An 18,966-nucleotide genomic window follows, 5' to 3' on the forward strand; every position below is an offset into this window, starting at 1 on the left:
GACATCGCTGTTGGGTTCATGGCCAGGCATAGCAAAGCAGCCATGGGCAGGTGACCATGTCCCATAGAGAGAGCCTTAAAGACCAGCAAGGCAAAGGCTAGGCCAAATGTCTCCAAAGTTTTGGTGTCGAAATAAGGTATGGTGTCGGTGGATAGGGAGTTTGCAAATGGAACCAAAAGAGCATTCCAACATTTTGATTTTGAATTGAGAGGAGACTCACTTGTGTCAGCACAGACTAGTTGGGACCAAATTGTTCTGTATGTTCTCTGAGAAGAAAGTTTGTGGAGATGTGGTTCTGAGTGGGAAAGCAAAAACAGGCAGGGGAAGAAAAAAGCAAGCATGATGAAGAAATAGTGAAGGTGAAAATTTCTGAAATTAAACTGGGTTTAGTAAAAACATTGGTTCAATTTGTATAGTAGATATCCTCTCCATAGACCTTTTCTGAAAATTAACTGTCCCTTTTCTGATGCCAACAACCTGTCATGTACTTGACCAGTGGTGTGTAGATTAATGTTGGGTTTTGAACAATAATCTTCGAGGAGAAAGTGAGGTCTGCAGATGCTGGAGATCAAAGTTGAAACTTTATTGCTGGAACAGCACAGCAGGTCAGGCAGCATCCAGGGAACAGGAGAAGGGCCTGTGCCCGAAACGTCGAATCTCCTGTTCCCTGGATGCTGCCTGACCTGCTGTGCTGTTCCAGCAATCAAGTTTCAATTTTGAACAATAATCCCAACATCAGCTCTCCCATTTCTCTGCTCTGAGGGAACATTGCCAACTGCCCCCACCAAGGTTTGCAACCTTATGTCACCTGTATTCTCCTCCCCACTGCCCATTTGAAAGGTTTCCTGGAATCAATGGATCCAAGTAACTAGAGGAGTAATCCTGGACTCTAGACCCAACGTAACATTGGGCAGGACTGCATGTGTGTCCTGGTCTTAGCTCCACTTGCCCTGCTGCCGGCACCCCTAATCAGGGTTGGAATAGTCAGAAGTTCAGTCCTAGTGACAGACCTACTTGGGATTGCAATCTTTAATTAGACCCAGATGTGAGCGACTTTGAGACTATTGGACTATGGTAGGAATAACAGCTATTCTCGATACCACTTCCAGGAACATTCCCAGAATTCTATGAACAGAATTTCTACAGAAAACTGGTTAATATATCCCTCTCATTCTAGCTCAAGCACAACCTTACACCCAACTGAAATCCGTTGACTCAGCAGAGACTGGGCGTGGCACCTGGTCTGTGTGACTGATAAAGTGCACCCAATTTCCAATACAGCAATAAACCAATCAATCCATTTGGTTATCCTGGTGGTTTATGTCCGCATAAGCATCATCCTATCCTGCATCATCTTACCTTACGTGCATTTCTGAGAGTACAGCCCTCCTTCAATGCTGCTGAGGGTATTGGCCTGAAATCTATGCACAAGTGCCTGAGGTGGAACTCCTGGCCTTCTGATTCAGAGGCAAGTATGTTTCCTACCGAGCCCCAAGTTTTCAACAGGGTAGTGCTTCCCAAGCGTCTTCCTGCTGTGACCAACATTGAAGCTTCAAAACTGTCACGATTCCTTAAGTGAGAGTGTAGAATTGTTACAGTGCCAAAGGAGGCCATTTGGCCATTGTGTTTACACTTGGTTCTCTGAAATTCTGTCATTCACAGTATCAGTCACTCATCTTTTCCCTGTAATCCTGCATGTTTCTGTAAAAACTGAGAGCCAGGTGGGAAGAAGACCTAGAGAATGAAGAGGTGGTGCTGTAGCTCGACAGCAGCCATTGCTGCCTCAGAGTACATGAATTTCAGCTTGTGCTCCTATTTGGGGTCCAGAGCCCTGCAAAAGGGGGATCATCATGCTCACTTTGTTAGCCACAGTTATGTTTCAGATGTTCAGTCTGTGTATTTAATCTGAATTCTCTGGGTAACACTCATGAATGTCAATGACTGTTTATCAGGTGGGTACGAAATTCTAATAAAGCTGTATTTCCTGTGATCCTTAATAACTCTGCAATGCTTATGCTGCAGATTTAAAATCAGCCACTGTTTTCATTGCAGGTACACAGGACGAATAATTAAGGATGTGATTAACATGGGCTCCTACAACTACCTCGGTTTTGCTGAAAACAAAGGAGAGTCCTTGAGCTCTGTGGCAGAAGTGACAATGACGTATGGTGCAGGAGTGTGCAGCACAAGACAGGAAATGGGTATGTAACAGGCTGTGAGTGGGTAAGCAAATATTGACCTTGGCTGTAGTGTTATAATGGATAAGGAGCCCAAATTAAACAAACACACATTAACCGCACGTTTGTTCATTAAAAAATATGCATGACATTTGTTGGTCACGGGTCTTCGCTTTGCTTCCCCCTCTTAAGTTCAGGCAGTTAAAGAAAATAGACATTATTCTCAATCACCCATCCATTCTCAGTTTATTTTTTTGTTTTTTACAAGTCAGATTCCTTTGGCTGGCTGCAAGCTGTAAACTAAAGGCTTGAAGTTTTACAACACAGTTCATGACCTCAGGGCACTTAACAGCCAGGAAAGTACTTCTGAAGTGGAATGTTTGCAGCAGAGCGGGCACCTCCATTATAAATGGTCGTTGTGATCCATTTGCACATGCCTCTTGTGAACCATGACTTGTCTTTGCTGTATCTTGAGGCCAATATGTCTGAAAGTTGAACAGTCTTCTGCCAGAAAATTAAAGGAGCTATGAGGTTGGATATATATATATGTGCTAGGGTCAAAATGTATGATGCTGGAAAAGCACAGCGGGTCAGGCAGCATCCATGGAACAAGAGAATCGACCTTTCGGTCATAAGCCCTTCGTCAGGATGGGCTTATGCCCAAAACATCGATTCTCCCTCTCCTCAGATGCTGCCTGATCTGTGCTTTTCCAGTGTTACACTTTTCTACTCTGGTCTGCAGTCCTCACTTTCTCCTATATACATGCTAGGACTGAAATAAATATTTTACCAATATTCGGAGTTGGACAAATTACAATGAAGCACGTCGGTCTATTAAAGTGCAAGTAAAAGATCTGTACAAACTTCCAGATACATGCAAGTACTTTTGAAGGCTGTTCCCATTGGGATCTCCCCAAAAGTGCTTTCATGTCTTTGACTCTTATTTACAGTCATTCACTACACAAGATGTGTTACTGCAGAATGTGATTTAAAAAAACCATACTCTGATTTTGAGCATGTACAGACATGCTCCACCTAGCCTGTGGTGTTAACCCTTCTGAAAAGTGGTCAGTGTAGTAAGGTATGAAATGCAGGAGGAGAAAGTGAGGTCTGCAGATGCTGGAGATCAGAGCTGAAAATGTGTTGCTGGAACAGCGCAGCAGGTCAGGCAGCATCCAGGGAACAGGAGAATCGACGTTTCGGGCATAAGCCCTTCTTCAGGATTCCTGAAGAAGGGCTTATGCCCGAAACGTCGATTCTCCTGTTCCCTGGATGCTGCCTGACCTGCTGCGCTGTTCCAGCAACACATGTTCAGCTATGAAATGCAGGAGCCTACATATGCAGAGTTGGCTTTGTGATAGTGATAATTATCTGATAATCTGCTCTTTCAGTCAATTTGATAGACTGGTAAATACTGTGAGTAAGTACAGGGAACTATTTGCCTCTGTTCAGCCATTCAGTAAGATACCCGTGAACATACGTATGAGGAGGAGTAGGTCATCAGTCCCTCAAGCCTGCACCACCATTCAGTAAAATCATAGCTGGTCTAATTGCAACATCACATTCCTGCCTAGCCGTGATAAACTCTCACCCCCTTGCTAATCAAGAATCTGTCCACCTCTGCTTATAAAAAATATCAAGGACTCTGCTTTCATCATCTTTTTAGGAAGATTATTCCAAAGACTCATGACCCTTTGAGAGAAAAGAAATTGCCTCATGTCTGTTTTAAATGGGCACGCTGATTTTTAAACAGTGGGCCCTGGTTTTAGATTCTCTCAAAAGGAAATGTCCTCTCCATATCTGCCTTTTCAAAAGCTCATAGGACTTTATAAGTTCAATCAAATCACCAGCTGTTCTTTGAAACGCCAGTGGATAAGACCCTAACCTGTCCGTCCTTTCCTCATTAGACAATCTGAACCTTCCAAGCGTTAGTGTAGTAAAATTTCTCTAAATTGTCTCCAACACGCTTTCCTTCCTCTTTGAATAAGGAGACCAGTGCTGTTTAAAGTACTCTAGATGTGATCTCACCTTATTTAACTGAAGCATAACCTCCTTTTGTATTCAATCCCACTTGTGATAAATGATACCATTCTATTAGTTTTCATAATTGCTACTGATCCCAGCATACTAATCTTTTAGTGATTCATGCATCTGAGAAGCCAAAGGATTTGGGTATTCTCATACATGAATCACAAAAAGTTAAAAATCACAACACCAGGTTATAATCCAACAGATTTAATTGGAAGCACAGTAGCTTTCGGAGCTTCGCTCCTTCATCAGGTGGTAGTGGAGGGCTCAATCCCTCCACAACCACCTGATGAAGGAACGATGCTCCGAAAGCTACTGTGCTTCCAATTAAACCTGTTGGATTATAACCTGGTGTTGTGTGATTTTTAACTTTGTACACTCCAGTCCAACGCCAGCATCTCCAAATCACAAAAGGTTAGTATTGACAATACCACTGCATCACCACTTCTGTCTAGTATTCCTTGATTCCCAGCAAATGTCCAAAAATCCAAAAATCAGTCATGGATAAGCCCAATAGAGAACAAGACCAGAAGCCATCAATTACCTCGCAGTCAGTTGGGAAAATCAGAAAAAACTTAACCCAAAGAGCATATGCAGAACCATTCAGCCTGAGTCTGCCCATTATTCAATGGAATAATGGCTGATCTGTAAATCCTCAACTCCACATACCTGTCTTTTCCCTTTGACATTTGATTCCCTTACTGATTAAAAACTGTTGATCTCAGCCTTGAATGTGCTTAACAACCCAGCCTTGACAACTCTTTGTCATAAAGAGTTCTACTTTGAGAGAAGAAATTCCTCTTCATCTCTGTCTTAATTACAGAATATGGGCCCCCCATTTGTTCTATAATCCTAATCTCTCCCATAATAATAAGCTTTCTGCATCTAACCTGTCAGACTCCTTTTTAAAAAAAAAATTGTATATTGCAATAAGGTTGTCTCTTTTTCTTCAAAACTTCAATGAGCATACAGTCCCTCTTTGAACAGAATCAACCCAATGAACCTTCTTTGGACTATCTCCTAAGAAAATGAAAACTGTTCATGTATTCCAGCTAGGATCTAATAAATGCCTTGTATAGTTTTAGCAAAACTTTATTTTTATTCTCCATTCTTTTTGAAATCAAAGCCAACACTACATTTTCCTTGCCAAAAAGCATTGAGAATATGGAAATCACCACCACAGCACTGGCTGATGCTGATAGTGCAGATGCATTTCAGGCGACAATAGATAAACATGAGAGGGAAGGGAAAAGAGGATTCTATTATTAGATGAAGGATGGGAGGAAATTCAAGTGAAGTTTCAATAGCTGTAATAATCTGGGCTGTGTTGTATATCCTATGAAATGAAGTCCAGACACATTATTTTGTGTTGTTAAAATGTATACCTTGGTGTCATCCTGTACAGTAAATCACAGAAGGTATCCCACTGAATATTTGATAATGGTTGGCTTTCAAGGTCTCTTGCCATTCATTCTCATATGATTTTTGATTTTTTTTTCACTTGTTCATTTGTTTGTGAATAACTGACCTGGCTTCTCACTTCGGGTGCCAGTGGTGGTACTAGAGGAGCTAAGGTGCTCGGTTTGCTTTTCCCTGTTTAATATGTGTCACCCAGTCATGGGGTCAGTATTTTCATTGTATGGAGTAGGAGCATTCTTCATGGTACCGTTATGATGTGAGAGGAGGCCATTCAACCTGTTAAATACATGCTGGCTTTCTGTAAAGCAAACTACTCAGTCCCGTTCCAACCACTCTATCCCCAAAAGTTTATTTCCCTCTCATGATCACACAAGTTCCTTTTGAAATCATTCATCACCACCTTATCTAAACTTGACACAATCTTGCACACCACTTCCCTAAATCTTTCAACCAAGCAGAATAAACTGGATTCTTACCTAACAAACCTAACCTTGTCACAAAATCCAGACTTGTCATGCTATCATGTCTCCATCCTTCCCATCTGATCATGGCCCCATAATCATACATGATGCCATCCATGTAGGACATTGCAAGGGAGTGCCATTTGGCCCTAGGATTCTGTTCCATCCTCCACTGATATTGTGGCTAATTGGAATCTTAACTCTGACTGATAGCATGTCTCCCTATTCTTTTCTATCTTTCTCTAGCCAAAGAAATATAACTATAATTGAACTAGCACCCATAACTTTCTGCATGAAGGGACAGCTTTGTACCAACAGATGTGAACTCTGCCTTTTTGTTGCCAGTTGGAACCAGTTCATGAACATCTTTACTAAAGCACAACAACCTGGATTTACTCTGTTTCTCTACTAATGAGGAAAGTTGAGTTAAAAACTGACGACTTATATCAATTTAAAAAAATTTGACATATTGTATGTCGGAGGCTTATCATCAGTGACAAATCTTACAGCGGAACAAAAAAACCGGTTTATGATCAGAAGGTCAACCAGCCAGGGCCTGTTTAGGTGAGGACTCTTTCCTCTTCCTCTCTACCCCCCCTCCCGGTCCCTGAACACACACACACTTTCATACCAGCTTCTTTACAAACATATCTAGTAATCCTCTGAATGTTCCTAATTTGGGGTCTAGGCAATGACTTAGGATGGAGTTTGGGTAAAGTATCGGTTGTGATGATGTTGAATGGCAACTTAGGCTAGATGCACCTTACAAAGAACAGAAGAAATAGGAACAGAGGCAGGCCTCAAACCTGCTCCACCACGAGAAGATCATGGATCATCCTGTTCGACACTACTTGACTATCCTGTCTCCACGCCACTTTGTTCTCTCCATTCCCAAGAGTTTGTAAACCTAAGTCTTGGCTATATTTGAGCATCCACATGCCACAACCTTGTGAGCGAAGTTATCTCTCCTAATCTCAGTCTGAAATGGCTGACCATTTATCCTGAGACACATACACAGACACACCTACCTAACAGGGTGCAATGGCCTTGCAGATTCTATGATTCAGAAAAAGCATACTACATTCTTCGGAACGCCAGAGAATGTAGGTAAATTCCGCTGAAGCGCTCCTCGTTGGGCAACGTTTGAATCCCACAATCAATCTAGTGAAAGTTTGTTGCATGCTTTAATGCCACTATTCCATTCCTTTGGATATGGCCTCCCCAAAGCATTTATATGTTTGCAAAGTTAAATTATACTCAGACCCCTTTAAGGGGTTATGCACCTCAGTAGTCTCCCTCAGTAATTTATTCCAAAAGTCCAATACACTTTCTGTAAAAAAGTGGTTCCAGCTCATTTCCTATTTGACTGCTGAAGTTCTAATTTTTAACTTGTGTGCCCTGGTGTTTTGAATCTTGCACAACAAGAATTAGATCAACTTCATCGACTTTCAAAATCCCAACTCCAGCTGTCGAGACATTGAATCCTTGCCAGATACTGGAAATATACAAGTGCAATTTTATTGGTCTTTCCCAAACTGTGGAGTTTTCATTATTAGGAACTAATGACAGCAGAAGCTGCAGTGTTTGTCCCAATCCTCGCTGCTTTTTAGTTTTATTTTTCAGTTTCTAATAGTAGTCTCCCTTCCCCCAACCTCCTTCCCACAACTCGAACAATCAGGCTATGGTAGTCACTTTCTAATCTTGACGATGGTACTCCTATCTGAAGGTGATAATGTGAGGGTCTTAAAATTACCATCATCCGCTTATCCCTAACAGTATTGAAGGGCTACCTGCACCCAATGGACTGAAATGGTTCAAAAAAGAACTAACCGAGTTGGGCAATGGCCCAGTCAGTAAAGCTCACATAGTGGAAATGAATTTTAAAAAGCCTCTGGAAAGAAAGTCTGGAAACAATTGGATGCCATTTTACCATACTTGGTTTGACTTTGTGCCTTGTTGGTGCAGTTCCTGGGCTATTAGGTAGCTGCTCAGTTTGTGCTTTCATTACCTCTAGACTCAATAATTTCAACACACTCCTGGTTGGTCTTCCACATCTACTCTTCATACACGTGAGGTTATTCAAAATCCTGATGACCATGCAGCGCATAGCACCAAATACTGTTCCCCAATCACTCCTGAAACTCGCTGACCTACATTGGCTCCCAGTCAAGCGATGACTTGATTTTAAAGTTCACCTTGCTTTGAAATCTACCGTGGTCTTGCTCTCTCCCTCTATCTCTGTGATCCCCTCCAAGTCCCATCGCCTTCTGAGATCTCTTGATTCTTCTAATTCCGGTCTCTTATACACTTGTGATTTTTATCACACCATCATTGACAGCAGAGTTTTCAGTTCTCTAGCTCCCAAGAAATAGAATTTCCACCCTACTCCTCTATGCCAGCTTCATCACTTTCATCCTTTAAAGCACTCATTGACCAAACTTTTGGTCATCTGACCTAAAATCTCTTTATTTGACTTGGTGTCATAATTTTATAATGTTTCTATGAAGTATCTTAGGGCATTTCATGATAAAGATGTTGTATAAATACAAGTTTTCGTAGAAAAACATTGAGATTTATTCAGATTTTTGGTAAACGGAACTTCAGATTTGGCCTCAGCTTCTTTCCTTCTCATGTGTTTGGGGACTTTGAAAATTACCTTGCTAGTGGCTTGATTATGATTCATGTAATGAGAAATCTGAGTAGTGTATGTGGAGAGAGAAACAGAATTATTGTTTTGTGCCCAACATGCCTGTCCTTCAGAACTGCTACTTCAGATCCAAAGAAGAATCATGTTAGACTCAACATCGATTCTCTTCTCTTTCTCCAGTAATCTTTACCAAACCTGCTGAGTTTCTCCAGCGCTTTGTGTTTATTTCATATTTACAGCATTTGCTATAATTTGCTTTTATTTTCATGGAATGATTAAGTTGTACAATGATGGGCAATTGATTAGATTGGCCTGACATTATTTGCAGTTAATGAGTTGATCCCATTGAAATAGATAAAACTCTGGGGCCAGAAACTGAGAGGTGGTTGTCCCCTGGCTGGAGAGTCTAGACGTAAGGGGAACTGTCTTGAGGTACAGGGTAGATCATTTTGGACTGAGATGAGAAATTGCTTCATTCAGAGGATTGTGAAGCTTTGGAATTCTTGACCGTGTCATTTGCTTAGTTGTCACTTGTATTCAAGACTGATTTTTGGGCATGAGGAATATGGGGCTAATGCTGGAGAGTGGTAATGAAGTAGAAGCTCCTGTTGAGTCATGACTTGGGGCAAGTTAAAGGAGCATGCAGGAGTTTTAATGAACTTTACTATCAATCATTCAGACCATGCTGATCTGTACCTCAACTCCATATACCTGACTTTGCTCCACATCCCTTGATAATCTTACCCAACAAGAATCAACAATCTCAGCCTTACAAATTTCAAAGAACAAAACCCCTCTCTGCAATATCCACATCAATGTTTTCCACAGCCTTTCCACGGTAGTAGATTCGCCAAGTTTAAGTGCATTTTAAGTCGTCATTGGACAGGCATATGGACGTACATGGAATAGTGTTGGTGGGATGGGCTTCAGGTTAGTATGACAGGGTGGCGCAACTGGAAGGGTCTGTACTGCGCTGTAATGTTCTATGTTCTATATCCAGAGGGAAGGATAATTCCCAATTCCACTGTGTGTCGGGGGGAAGGCAGTGCCTCCAGATCTTATTCCTGAATGGCCCAGCTCCCACTTTAAGATTATGGCCAATGTGCTCCTCTACCAGAGAAAGTTAGCCTCTTGTTGCCTGTTGCTACTGACACGACTGTAGGCTGCCTAACTGTACTAAGGCATTTATGTAAATCAAAGCTACTGTCGATGTGTGTTTCTCTCATTGCAGTGCTGATATGAAGTATCGGCCCAAGTGCAGCCTGGTGGCTAGGCTCTTGAATCTTGCACAATAAGCTCACTCAAATAGGCAGGGAGTCAAAGAGACTGGATTCCTCCTAAATGCTTGCCCCAGCTACAGAATCCCTAAACTCAACTCATTTCATGCCAGCCACCCAAGGCAGCTGTCTGAAAACAGCTTAGTGACGAGACCACAAGTGATGCATCAGCTTTAAAGAGTGAGTTTCCTAATCAGCTGCACTATTTGGCAGCCTCCAGTTTATGCAGTGGTTTGAATTGCATATTTTTGGGTTGTTTTTTTTTACTGTCATGTGCCTTTGACACAAACAGATCTTGACTGTCATTTACATTAGTCCTAACCAGGAAATGAGCTTTTGATTACAAAGTTTGATTCAATAAAATTAATGTGGGCTCTTGTAAAACAGGATTAGGCAAGATTATTTCATACACAATTTCACCAATATGCTGTTCCATCTCAGGAGTAATGTTTTCTTGCTGTGGATGAATTTTATTCTTGAAGATTTTACTTCAGTGTCTCAGTCTCCAATCCAAATTTGAAGGAGGCCATACAGCAAGTAGGACTGAAGCTCTAACATATCTACACCATCACCAGGGCCCCTTACCCCCACCCCTTTATGGCTTATCTACTGTTGAAAACCCTTATCCCTGCTTTGGTGACCTTCAGGTTTGACTATTCCAGCCCAGTTTGGCTGGCCTCATGAATTCTGTCCTTTGTAATTGGAGCTAATCCAAAGCTCTATTGGCTGTGCACCAATTCACGCCAACACTTGTTCACCCACCACCCCTATCCTCACTGACTACACCTGCTCCTGGTCTTGCAACCCCTCAATTTTAACATTCCAATACTCCTCTCTTCCCCCCCCCTCTCTCCCCCCCCCCCACTCTCCCCCACCCCCACTCTTCCCCCCCCCCCCACTCTCTCTCCCCCCCCCCACTCTCCCCCCCCCCCCACTCTCCCCCCCCCCCACTCTCTCCCCCCCCACTCTCTCCCCCCCCACTCTCTCCCCCCCCACTCTCTCCCCCCCCACTCTCTCCCCCCCCACTCTCTCCCCCCCCCACTCTCTCCCCCCCCACTCTCTCCCCCCCCACTCTCTCCCCCCCCACTCTCTCCCCCCCCACTCTCTCCCCCCCCACTCTCCCCCCCCCCTCTCTCCCCCCCCCCCCACTCTCTCCCCCCCCCCACTCTCTCCCCCCCCCCACTCTCTCCCCCCCCCCCACTCTCTCCCCCCCCCACTCTCTCCCCCCCCCACTCTCTCCCCCCCCCACTCTCTCCCCCCCCCACTCTCTCCCCCCCCACTCTCTCCCCCCCCACTCTCTCCCCCCCCACTCTCTCCCCCCCCACTCTCTCCCCCCCCACTCTCTCCCCCCCCACTCTCTCCCCCCCCACTCTCTCCCCCCCCACTCTCTCCCCCCCCACTCTCTCCCCCCCCACTCTCTCCCCCCCCACTCTCTCCCCCCCCACTCTCTCCCCCCCCACTCTCTCCCCCCCCACTCTCTCCCCCCCCACTCTCTCCCCCCCCACTCTCTCCCCCCCCACTCTCTCCCCCCCCACTCTCTCCCCCCCCACTCTCTCCCCCCCCACTCTCTCCCCCCCCACTCTCTCCCCCCCCACTCTCTCCCCCCCCACTCTCTCCCCCCCCACTCTCTCCCCCCCCACTCTCTTCCCCCCCCACTCTCTTCCCCCCCCACTCTCTTCCCCCCCCACTCTCTTCCCCCCCCACTCTCTCCCCCCCCCACTCTCTCCCCCCCCCCACTCTCTCCCCCCCCCACTCTCTCCCCCCCCCCACTCTCTCCCCCCCCCCCCACTCTCTCCCCCCCCCCACTCTCTCCCCCCCCCCACTCTCTCCCCCCCACTCTCTCTCCCCCCCCACTCTCTCCTCCCCCCCCACTCTCTCCTCCCCCCCCACTCTCTCCTCCCCCCCCACTCTCTCCTCCCCCCCACTCTCTCCTCCCCCCCCACTCTCTCCTCCCCCCCCACTCTCTCCTCCCCCCCCCACTCTCTCCTCCCCCCCCCCCCACTCTCTCCTCCCCCCCCCACTCTCTCTTTCCCCCCCCCCCACTCTCTCTTTCCCCCCCCCACTCTCTCTTTCCCCCCCCCACTCTCTCTTTCCCCCCCCCACTCTCTCTTTCCCCCCCCCACTCTCTCTTTCCCCCCCCCCACACTCTCTTTCCCCCCCCCACTCTCTCTTCCCCCCCCCACTCTCTCTTCCCCCCCCCACTCTCTCTTCCCCCCCCCCACTCTCTCTTCCCCCCCCCACTCTCTCTTCCCCCCCCCACTCTCTCTTCCCCCCCCCCACTCTCTCTTCCCCCCCCCCACTCTCTCTTCCCCCCCCCCACTCTCTCTTCCCCCCCCCCACTCTCTCTTTCCCCCCCCCCACTCTCTCTTCCCCCCCCCCCCACTCTCTCTTCCCCCCCCCCACTCTCTCTTTCCCCCCCCCACTCTCTCTTCCCCCCCCCCCACTCTCTCTTCCCCCCCCCCACTCTCTCTTCCCCCCCCCCACTCTCTCTTCCCCCCCCCCACTCTCTCTTCCCCCCCCCCCCCACTCTCTCTTCCCCCCCCCCACTCTCTCTTCCCCCCCCCCACTCTCTCTTCCCCCCCCCCCCACTCTCTCTTCCCCCCCCCCCACTCTCTCTTCCCCCCCCCACTCTCTCTTCCCCCCCCCCACTCTCTCTTCCCCCCCCCACTCTCTCTTCCCCCCCCCCACTCTCTCTTCCCCCCCCCCACTCTCTCTTCCCCCCCCCCACTCTCTCTTTCCCCCCCCCTCTCTCTCCCCACCCCCACCCCCCCCCCCCCGCCCCGCCCCGCCCCGCCATCAGGATCTCTGTGCTCCTCTAATTCTGACCTTGCAAGCATTCCTATTTCTAATTAATCACTTACTGCAAGCTGGACCTTCAGTTGCCTGGTCACAAAATGACCTCCCTCAACCATTCCATCTCTCTTCCCTCTTGTAAGACGCTTTTAAAAATCTATCACTTTGGCAGTTTTTGCCACCTGATAACAATTTCTTTGTATGTGGTTCAGTGTCAATCTTTGCTTGGGGATAATGTTCCTGTAATGTGAGTTGGACTCTTCCCCATCTCAAACATGATTTGCAATTACAAAGTATTATTTAGGAGCTCAATGAAGGCTAGAGAAGAGCATATTTTGACCGGCTGCAAAGACCCAGACACACACTTGGTTGTCAAGTTTAAGTTATTGCCATTCCAGATGATAGTTGAGAAGTCACCATTGCCATTCCAGATGATAGTTGAGAATGTGTTGCTGGAAAAGCACAGCAGCTCAGGCAGCGTCCAAGGAGCGTTTCGGGCCGGAGCCCTTCATCAAGAATCCTCGGACACTGCCTGACCTGCTGTGCTTTTCCAGCAACACACTCTCGACTCTGATCTCCAGCATCTGCAGACCTCACTTTCTGCTTACCAGAGGATTGGGCTGCCCTCTCATTAGAGACAATTGACTGCTGGTGGTTTAACCTGAGTCACCACATCTCAGGTGAGGGGAGAGGTTGACGAGAATCTTTTGTAGTAACCTCAGCTGGTGTGGGAATTGAACCCATGCTGCTGGTGTTGCTCTGCATCGCTGCCTAGCCAACTGAGCTGTAATGGAATGTTGAATGACATCTGGCTCATTGAGGATAGAAGATGGGAGTCAGATCAGGAGAGTGTTGGAATGGTCAGTATAGAGGTAACAGTGATCTTTGGAGGGTTTCCCCAGCAGATGAGCTGAGGCAGGGCTGGAACCATTACAGAGGTAGGAAGTGGCAATCATAGTGTTAGAAACTCTACCTCAGGGTTAAAAATGGTGTTAGGGTTGTAATGAGTGTGATTCAACCCCACAATTGGAAGGGAGAGAGATTGAGTCCGTTGTACAAGATCTAAATGTAAATGTTTTGGTCCTCCTTTCTATTAATCAGAGGAGATTTCTCATTTGATTTGCAGCCAGAAAATTGGAACATTAGAGAGGTTGAGGGCTGTGGTGGTGAGGTAGACTTGGGTCAGATAATCTGAAAACTGGAGGGAGGATGTTGGAAGGAGAGTGGTTACAGAACGTTAATGAGAAATTGGAGCATGGGAGAAAGGACAGATCCATGGGTGACCGCAAAGGTGATGGGAGCAGGAAGGGAGAGCACCACAGGTGATACACTGGCTACGACTGGATTAAGAATAGAATTAGGTGAGAGCAGCCGTTTGACAGTGGAGGGAGGTGTTGAAGTGGGGCAGGGAATATGATTATGTGAACTATAACAAAGGCTGTGGACAGGTTGAGAAGGATGCAGAACTGCAGATTACTTTTTTCACAGTCACACAGGATTTCATTTCTGATTTCAATATGAGCTGTTTCAAAACTTAGGCAGGGTGGGAAACTTATTAGAGGAATCCAAACTTGGAATTCTGGTAAAGATGGCAACAGATCTTGGAGGTGACAACATATCCAAGGCCTTTGGACAGGGGGCAAAAATTGAGCTAAAAGTAGGCCAATTTGTTTCTCATCCAAACAAACATGTTTGAGAGCAAAGAGAGTGAGTTTGTATGAATGTTGACCATTTATGAATTGTCAAAGTAATTGTGATTTTTTTTAAAAGTAAAGCAGGTGAGGTTACTGGGCTAACAGAGAAACCTCAAATACTCCAGCAACAGCTGGGCTTTCTTGGCTGCACGATGGCTGGTTTTCTGTCAGTGCCTGATGTGAAAACCACAATGAAATCTTGAAGCCAAACCAAGGAATCCCTCAGTGAGCAACCCTTTCATTTGAACATTCTTGCTGCCAAATGCTGGAGGAGGGACAGCGTATCAACAGGCTGTCAAAATCATGTGTGGCTGCAAGTTTTTAAATCCAGTAGCAACAGGTTTCTTCTGCCCACCCTTGTGTAGTAACTTTGTCATACCCAACCAACACATTCCAGGCCTGCCCTCCCATTTAAGTGAAACTTGCAAGCATTGAGTACCTGAACCTATTGTGAATGGAACTTGGAAGCAGCAGGAATGGGGATGGTGGGGGGACCTCAAAACTGACCCTCTGACTCTCTTCCTGGAATGCGGAAGTTATCTTGTGAAAAGTGGTTGGACAGCCTGGGCCTGTACCCATTGAAATTTAGAAGAATATGGGATGATTTAGTTAAAACATACAAGATCTTAAGGGTCTGAAAGGTGAGTATGTGTTCCCCTTGAGAAAATTTTTGATTGCCCTTGACTCCTTTGACAATGGTGTGGGTGGAGGAGTGGCAGCTGGTTAACAAGAAAGTAGGGTTGAGACCACCGCCAAATTAGTCATGATCTTATTAGTTAGTGGAGCAGGTTCAAAGGGCAGAGTGGTCTCCTCCTTCTACATCCTCTGCTCCACTGAATCCAAAGGAATGAAAGTGTCGGGAAATTTTATCCTGGTGGTTATTGACCCAGTTATTTACTTGGCAATCTCTCTTGAGAGTAAATATTAGCTGTCCACTGTGCATGTACCCTAATGTGCCAGACAATGATTGTTATTGTCTCATTCAGACATTAATGAGGTGGGATCTTTGTCCAAAACATACAAGATTGATGATTTGTGGAATATACATATGTCCAGTGGAGTGATAGTCAGGTGGACTTGATCTTCACACTTAGTATAACTGGGCTACTGGACTTGGATAATGGAGGTCATATGTCACTGCTGATCCCAGACGATCTAAACATTGTAAAAACACATCTAGTGCAATTGTACGTCACAAGCCTGTGTTCAAATGAGCAATACTGTTGTAGTCAGCAAATTATTTATAGTAGTTATGTATCGTCCTCCACCCCCCCCCACCCATTTATCTCTGAATCCCTTCACCCACCCCCCCCCCCCCCCCCCCCCCCACCCCCCCCAACCAATATTCCTGATGAAGGACTTAGGCCTTGGATGCTGCCTGACCCTTCATGATTGTAACAGTCGATAAAAATACAATCAGTTGTCCCCCCAGTCTCTTCCAAATTCCACAAAGATCTATGTCCATAAGTTTATCATCTCAAATTCACTAGTTTGACTTCTGATATACGAGGGCTGTCCTCTGAGAAGATATTAAGTAAAATGTTCTCACGACTGTAGAAAGGTGAGAGATGATCTGATTGAAATGTATAAATTGTTAAAGGACTCAACAGAGTGGGATATTGAGAGGCTATTTTTCCTTGACTGAGGTAGAACAGTGGAGAAAGTGAGGACTGCAGATGCTGGAGATCAGAGCTGAAGATGTGTTGCTGGAAAAGCGCAGCAGGTCAGATAGCATCCAAGGAGCAGGAGAATCAACGTTTTGGGCATGAGCCCTTCTTCAGGAATCATTCCTGAAGAAGGGCTCATGCCCGAAACGTCGATATGGGCATGATCTTATCGAATGTGAGCCAGATGTGAGGGGCCAAATGGCCTACTCCAGCTCCCACTTCAAATGTTCACCTTTTCCATCAGCTGCCATGTTGGTTTCTCAACTTCCATTTTCACAAATTATTGAACTTAACTGCTTTCATTGTATGTCGCATCATCCCCTGTCTTAATAGATAGAAGTGGGAGCTTGCTATATATCACTGGCATTTACATACACTCAGTTTTCAGCCTAATGTTTTTCATATCTTGATCCATTTTAAAACAAAAAAAGTTCCATTTACTCATCTGTTCCTCTGCCCACTGATGTTCAGTGGCTTCAAGTCAGCCAGTGCATTGAATTTAATATTCTTATTCTACCTTTCAGATCCCTTCCTCTTTCTTTGTCTACCCCTCTCCAGCCTGCTAAGATCTCTATGATCTACAAATTCCAGCCTTTCTGACCCCTGAATTTCATCATCCTTCCATTGACAGCAGAACCTGAGGCCTAGAGCTGTGCAGTTCTCTTATGAAACCTTCCTCTGCCTCTCTAGTCTTTTCCTTCTTTCTTGAAGACTCTCCTTGCAACCTAACACTTTGGCTTAATTTCTTGTCACCTGTCCTAATATCTCCTTATGTTGCTCGGCTTCCATTTTTACGTTTGATAGTTACACAGCAAAACATCATGGAAAGGTTTGAAGGCACAATTTTCTCTCAACCCAAATTGTTAATTGCAGCATTTTTCATTTTGTTTGAAAATGTTTGAATGAGCTTAATGTGGCTTTGTCTAATCATTGCAATATCCTTTGAGGGGAAATTTGAAAAGCCTTCTTTGTCTGATTTAAATATTGTATTTTCATTGCATAATCCATTGTTAAAGATAGTCAGGTTAATGAATTTCAAAGAATGTTAATGGATTTTGGTCATTGTTGTTGCTGTTAATTGAACCTTGTCCAGGGGTATTTCCTTCCATTTTGCTCAGTTCGGCTGCATTCCAAAAATTTGTTGTTTTTCCAGGAATTGGATAGACTTTATAGAAAGCTTTTACACTGCTGGTTGTATTGTCATTTTGATGCAAGTGCACCCTGAACCCAAAGTTATGACTGATCCAAAATGAAACCAGAGTTATTTCATTTTGTCTCGATCAGTTCAAACTTTCAGATCCCTAAAAATTCATAGGTTGCCATTCATGGCTCAATGGGAGGCACCATCACCTCTGAGTCAGAAGATTTCATGTTCAAGTCCCACACCAGAGACTCTAGCCTTAAAATGTTTGGCTGGCACTGTTGTGTGGGAGTTCTCAGCTGCTGAAAATACTATCTTTCAGATATGAGATTAAACTGAGGACCCCTGTCTACCCTCTAAAATGAACGTAAAAGCTTATATGGCCAGGAGCAGGAGTATTTTAATTGTTGTCCTAACCAGTTTTTAATCTCTCTATCACAAAAAAAAAGATTTTGACATTTCTGTTTGTGGGACTTACTGTGCACAAGTAAGCTGTCACATTTCTTCCGATGTGGACTTTTTTAAAAAAAAAAAATGGATGTGCGAGAGGAAACCGAGAGAATGGTCAATGGGTATGTTTTAGGCTGGAGGAGGGTTTGTAATGGAAATCCTCAGGAATTCATATTGGGACCCTTTGCTTTTTCGGTTAGATATTAATGATCTAGACCTCGGTGTGCATGGGACAATTTCAAAGCTTATAGATTCAAAGTCTCAAAGCATTGTAAACTCTGAGGGGGACATTGTGGATTTTCAAAAAGGGCATAAACAAGTTGGTGCAGTTGGCTGATAAGTGGCAAATGAAGTTCAGTGTAGAGGTGTAAGGTGAACATTTTGGAAGGAAGAACATGAACAGACGACATAAAATGAGGGGTACAATTCTAAAAGAAGTCTGGGAACACAGGGCCTAGACGCACATGCGCACACATTTAGAATGGCAGATCAAATGGAGATTAACCTGGGCTTTATTAGTAGGATCATGAAATAAAAGAGCAAGCAGTCAATGCTGAACTTGTGTAAGACACAAATAAGGAACAAATGACAATGAGAGGATGCACGCAGTATAAGGAATAAGGTAAATGAGCTTGTGGTGCAGATCAAAATCGGCAGGCATGGCATGATAGGCCTCATGGAGATGTGGCTGCAAAGGATCAGGATTTGGAGCTGAATGTTCAAGGATATACACTCTATTGAAAAGCTAGGTAGGCGGGCAGAGGGATATGGTTACCTTGTTAGAAAGAAATGAAAAATCAATAGTAAGAAATTAAATAGGGTCAGATGGTGTAGAATCTGTGTGGGTAGAATTGAGGAACTGTAAAGATTTTAAAAAATCATAGTTGGAGTTAGGTGCAGTCCTTCAAATAGTAGTTGGGAGCTGGGACGCAAGATATACCTGGAGATATAAACGATGTGGAGGAAAGACAAAGTTACAATGATCATGGGGATTGCAATATGCAGATGGACTGGGAAAATCAGATTGATACGGGATTGTAAGGAAAGGGATTTGTGGAAGGTCTCCGAGATGGCTTTTTGGAGCAGCTTTGGGTGAAGTCCATCTGGATTTAGTGTTGTGCAATGAGGCAGAGATGATAAGGGAGCTTAAGGTGAAGGAACCCTTACGAGGTAAATTATTTGAATTTACTCTGCAATTTGAGAGGGAGAAGA

At 45.1% G+C, this 18,966-nt stretch overlaps 1 protein-coding gene across 2 annotated transcripts in view; it reads left to right on the forward strand.

Moving 5' to 3' along the window:
- sptlc3 (serine palmitoyltransferase, long chain base subunit 3) overlaps positions 1–18,966 on the forward strand; it is a 128,777-nt gene that overhangs the window by 44,992 nt on the left and 64,819 nt on the right. For both annotated transcript variants that reach the window (XM_087991670.1, XM_087991671.1), the window contains exon 4: positions 2,053–2,201. In XM_087991670.1, coding sequence (XP_087847796.1) covers positions 2,053–2,201 — 149 coding nt within the window. The remainder of the gene's footprint in view (positions 1–2,052; positions 2,202–18,966) is intronic.

The sequence above is a fragment of the Chiloscyllium plagiosum genome, unplaced genomic scaffold (genome assembly GCF_037043375.1).
Source record: "Chiloscyllium plagiosum isolate Xiang-an unplaced genomic scaffold, Cpla_swu_hap1 HiC_scaffold_10, whole genome shotgun sequence".
In the NCBI taxonomy this organism is placed as follows: Eukaryota; Metazoa; Chordata; class Chondrichthyes; order Orectolobiformes; family Hemiscylliidae; genus Chiloscyllium; species Chiloscyllium plagiosum.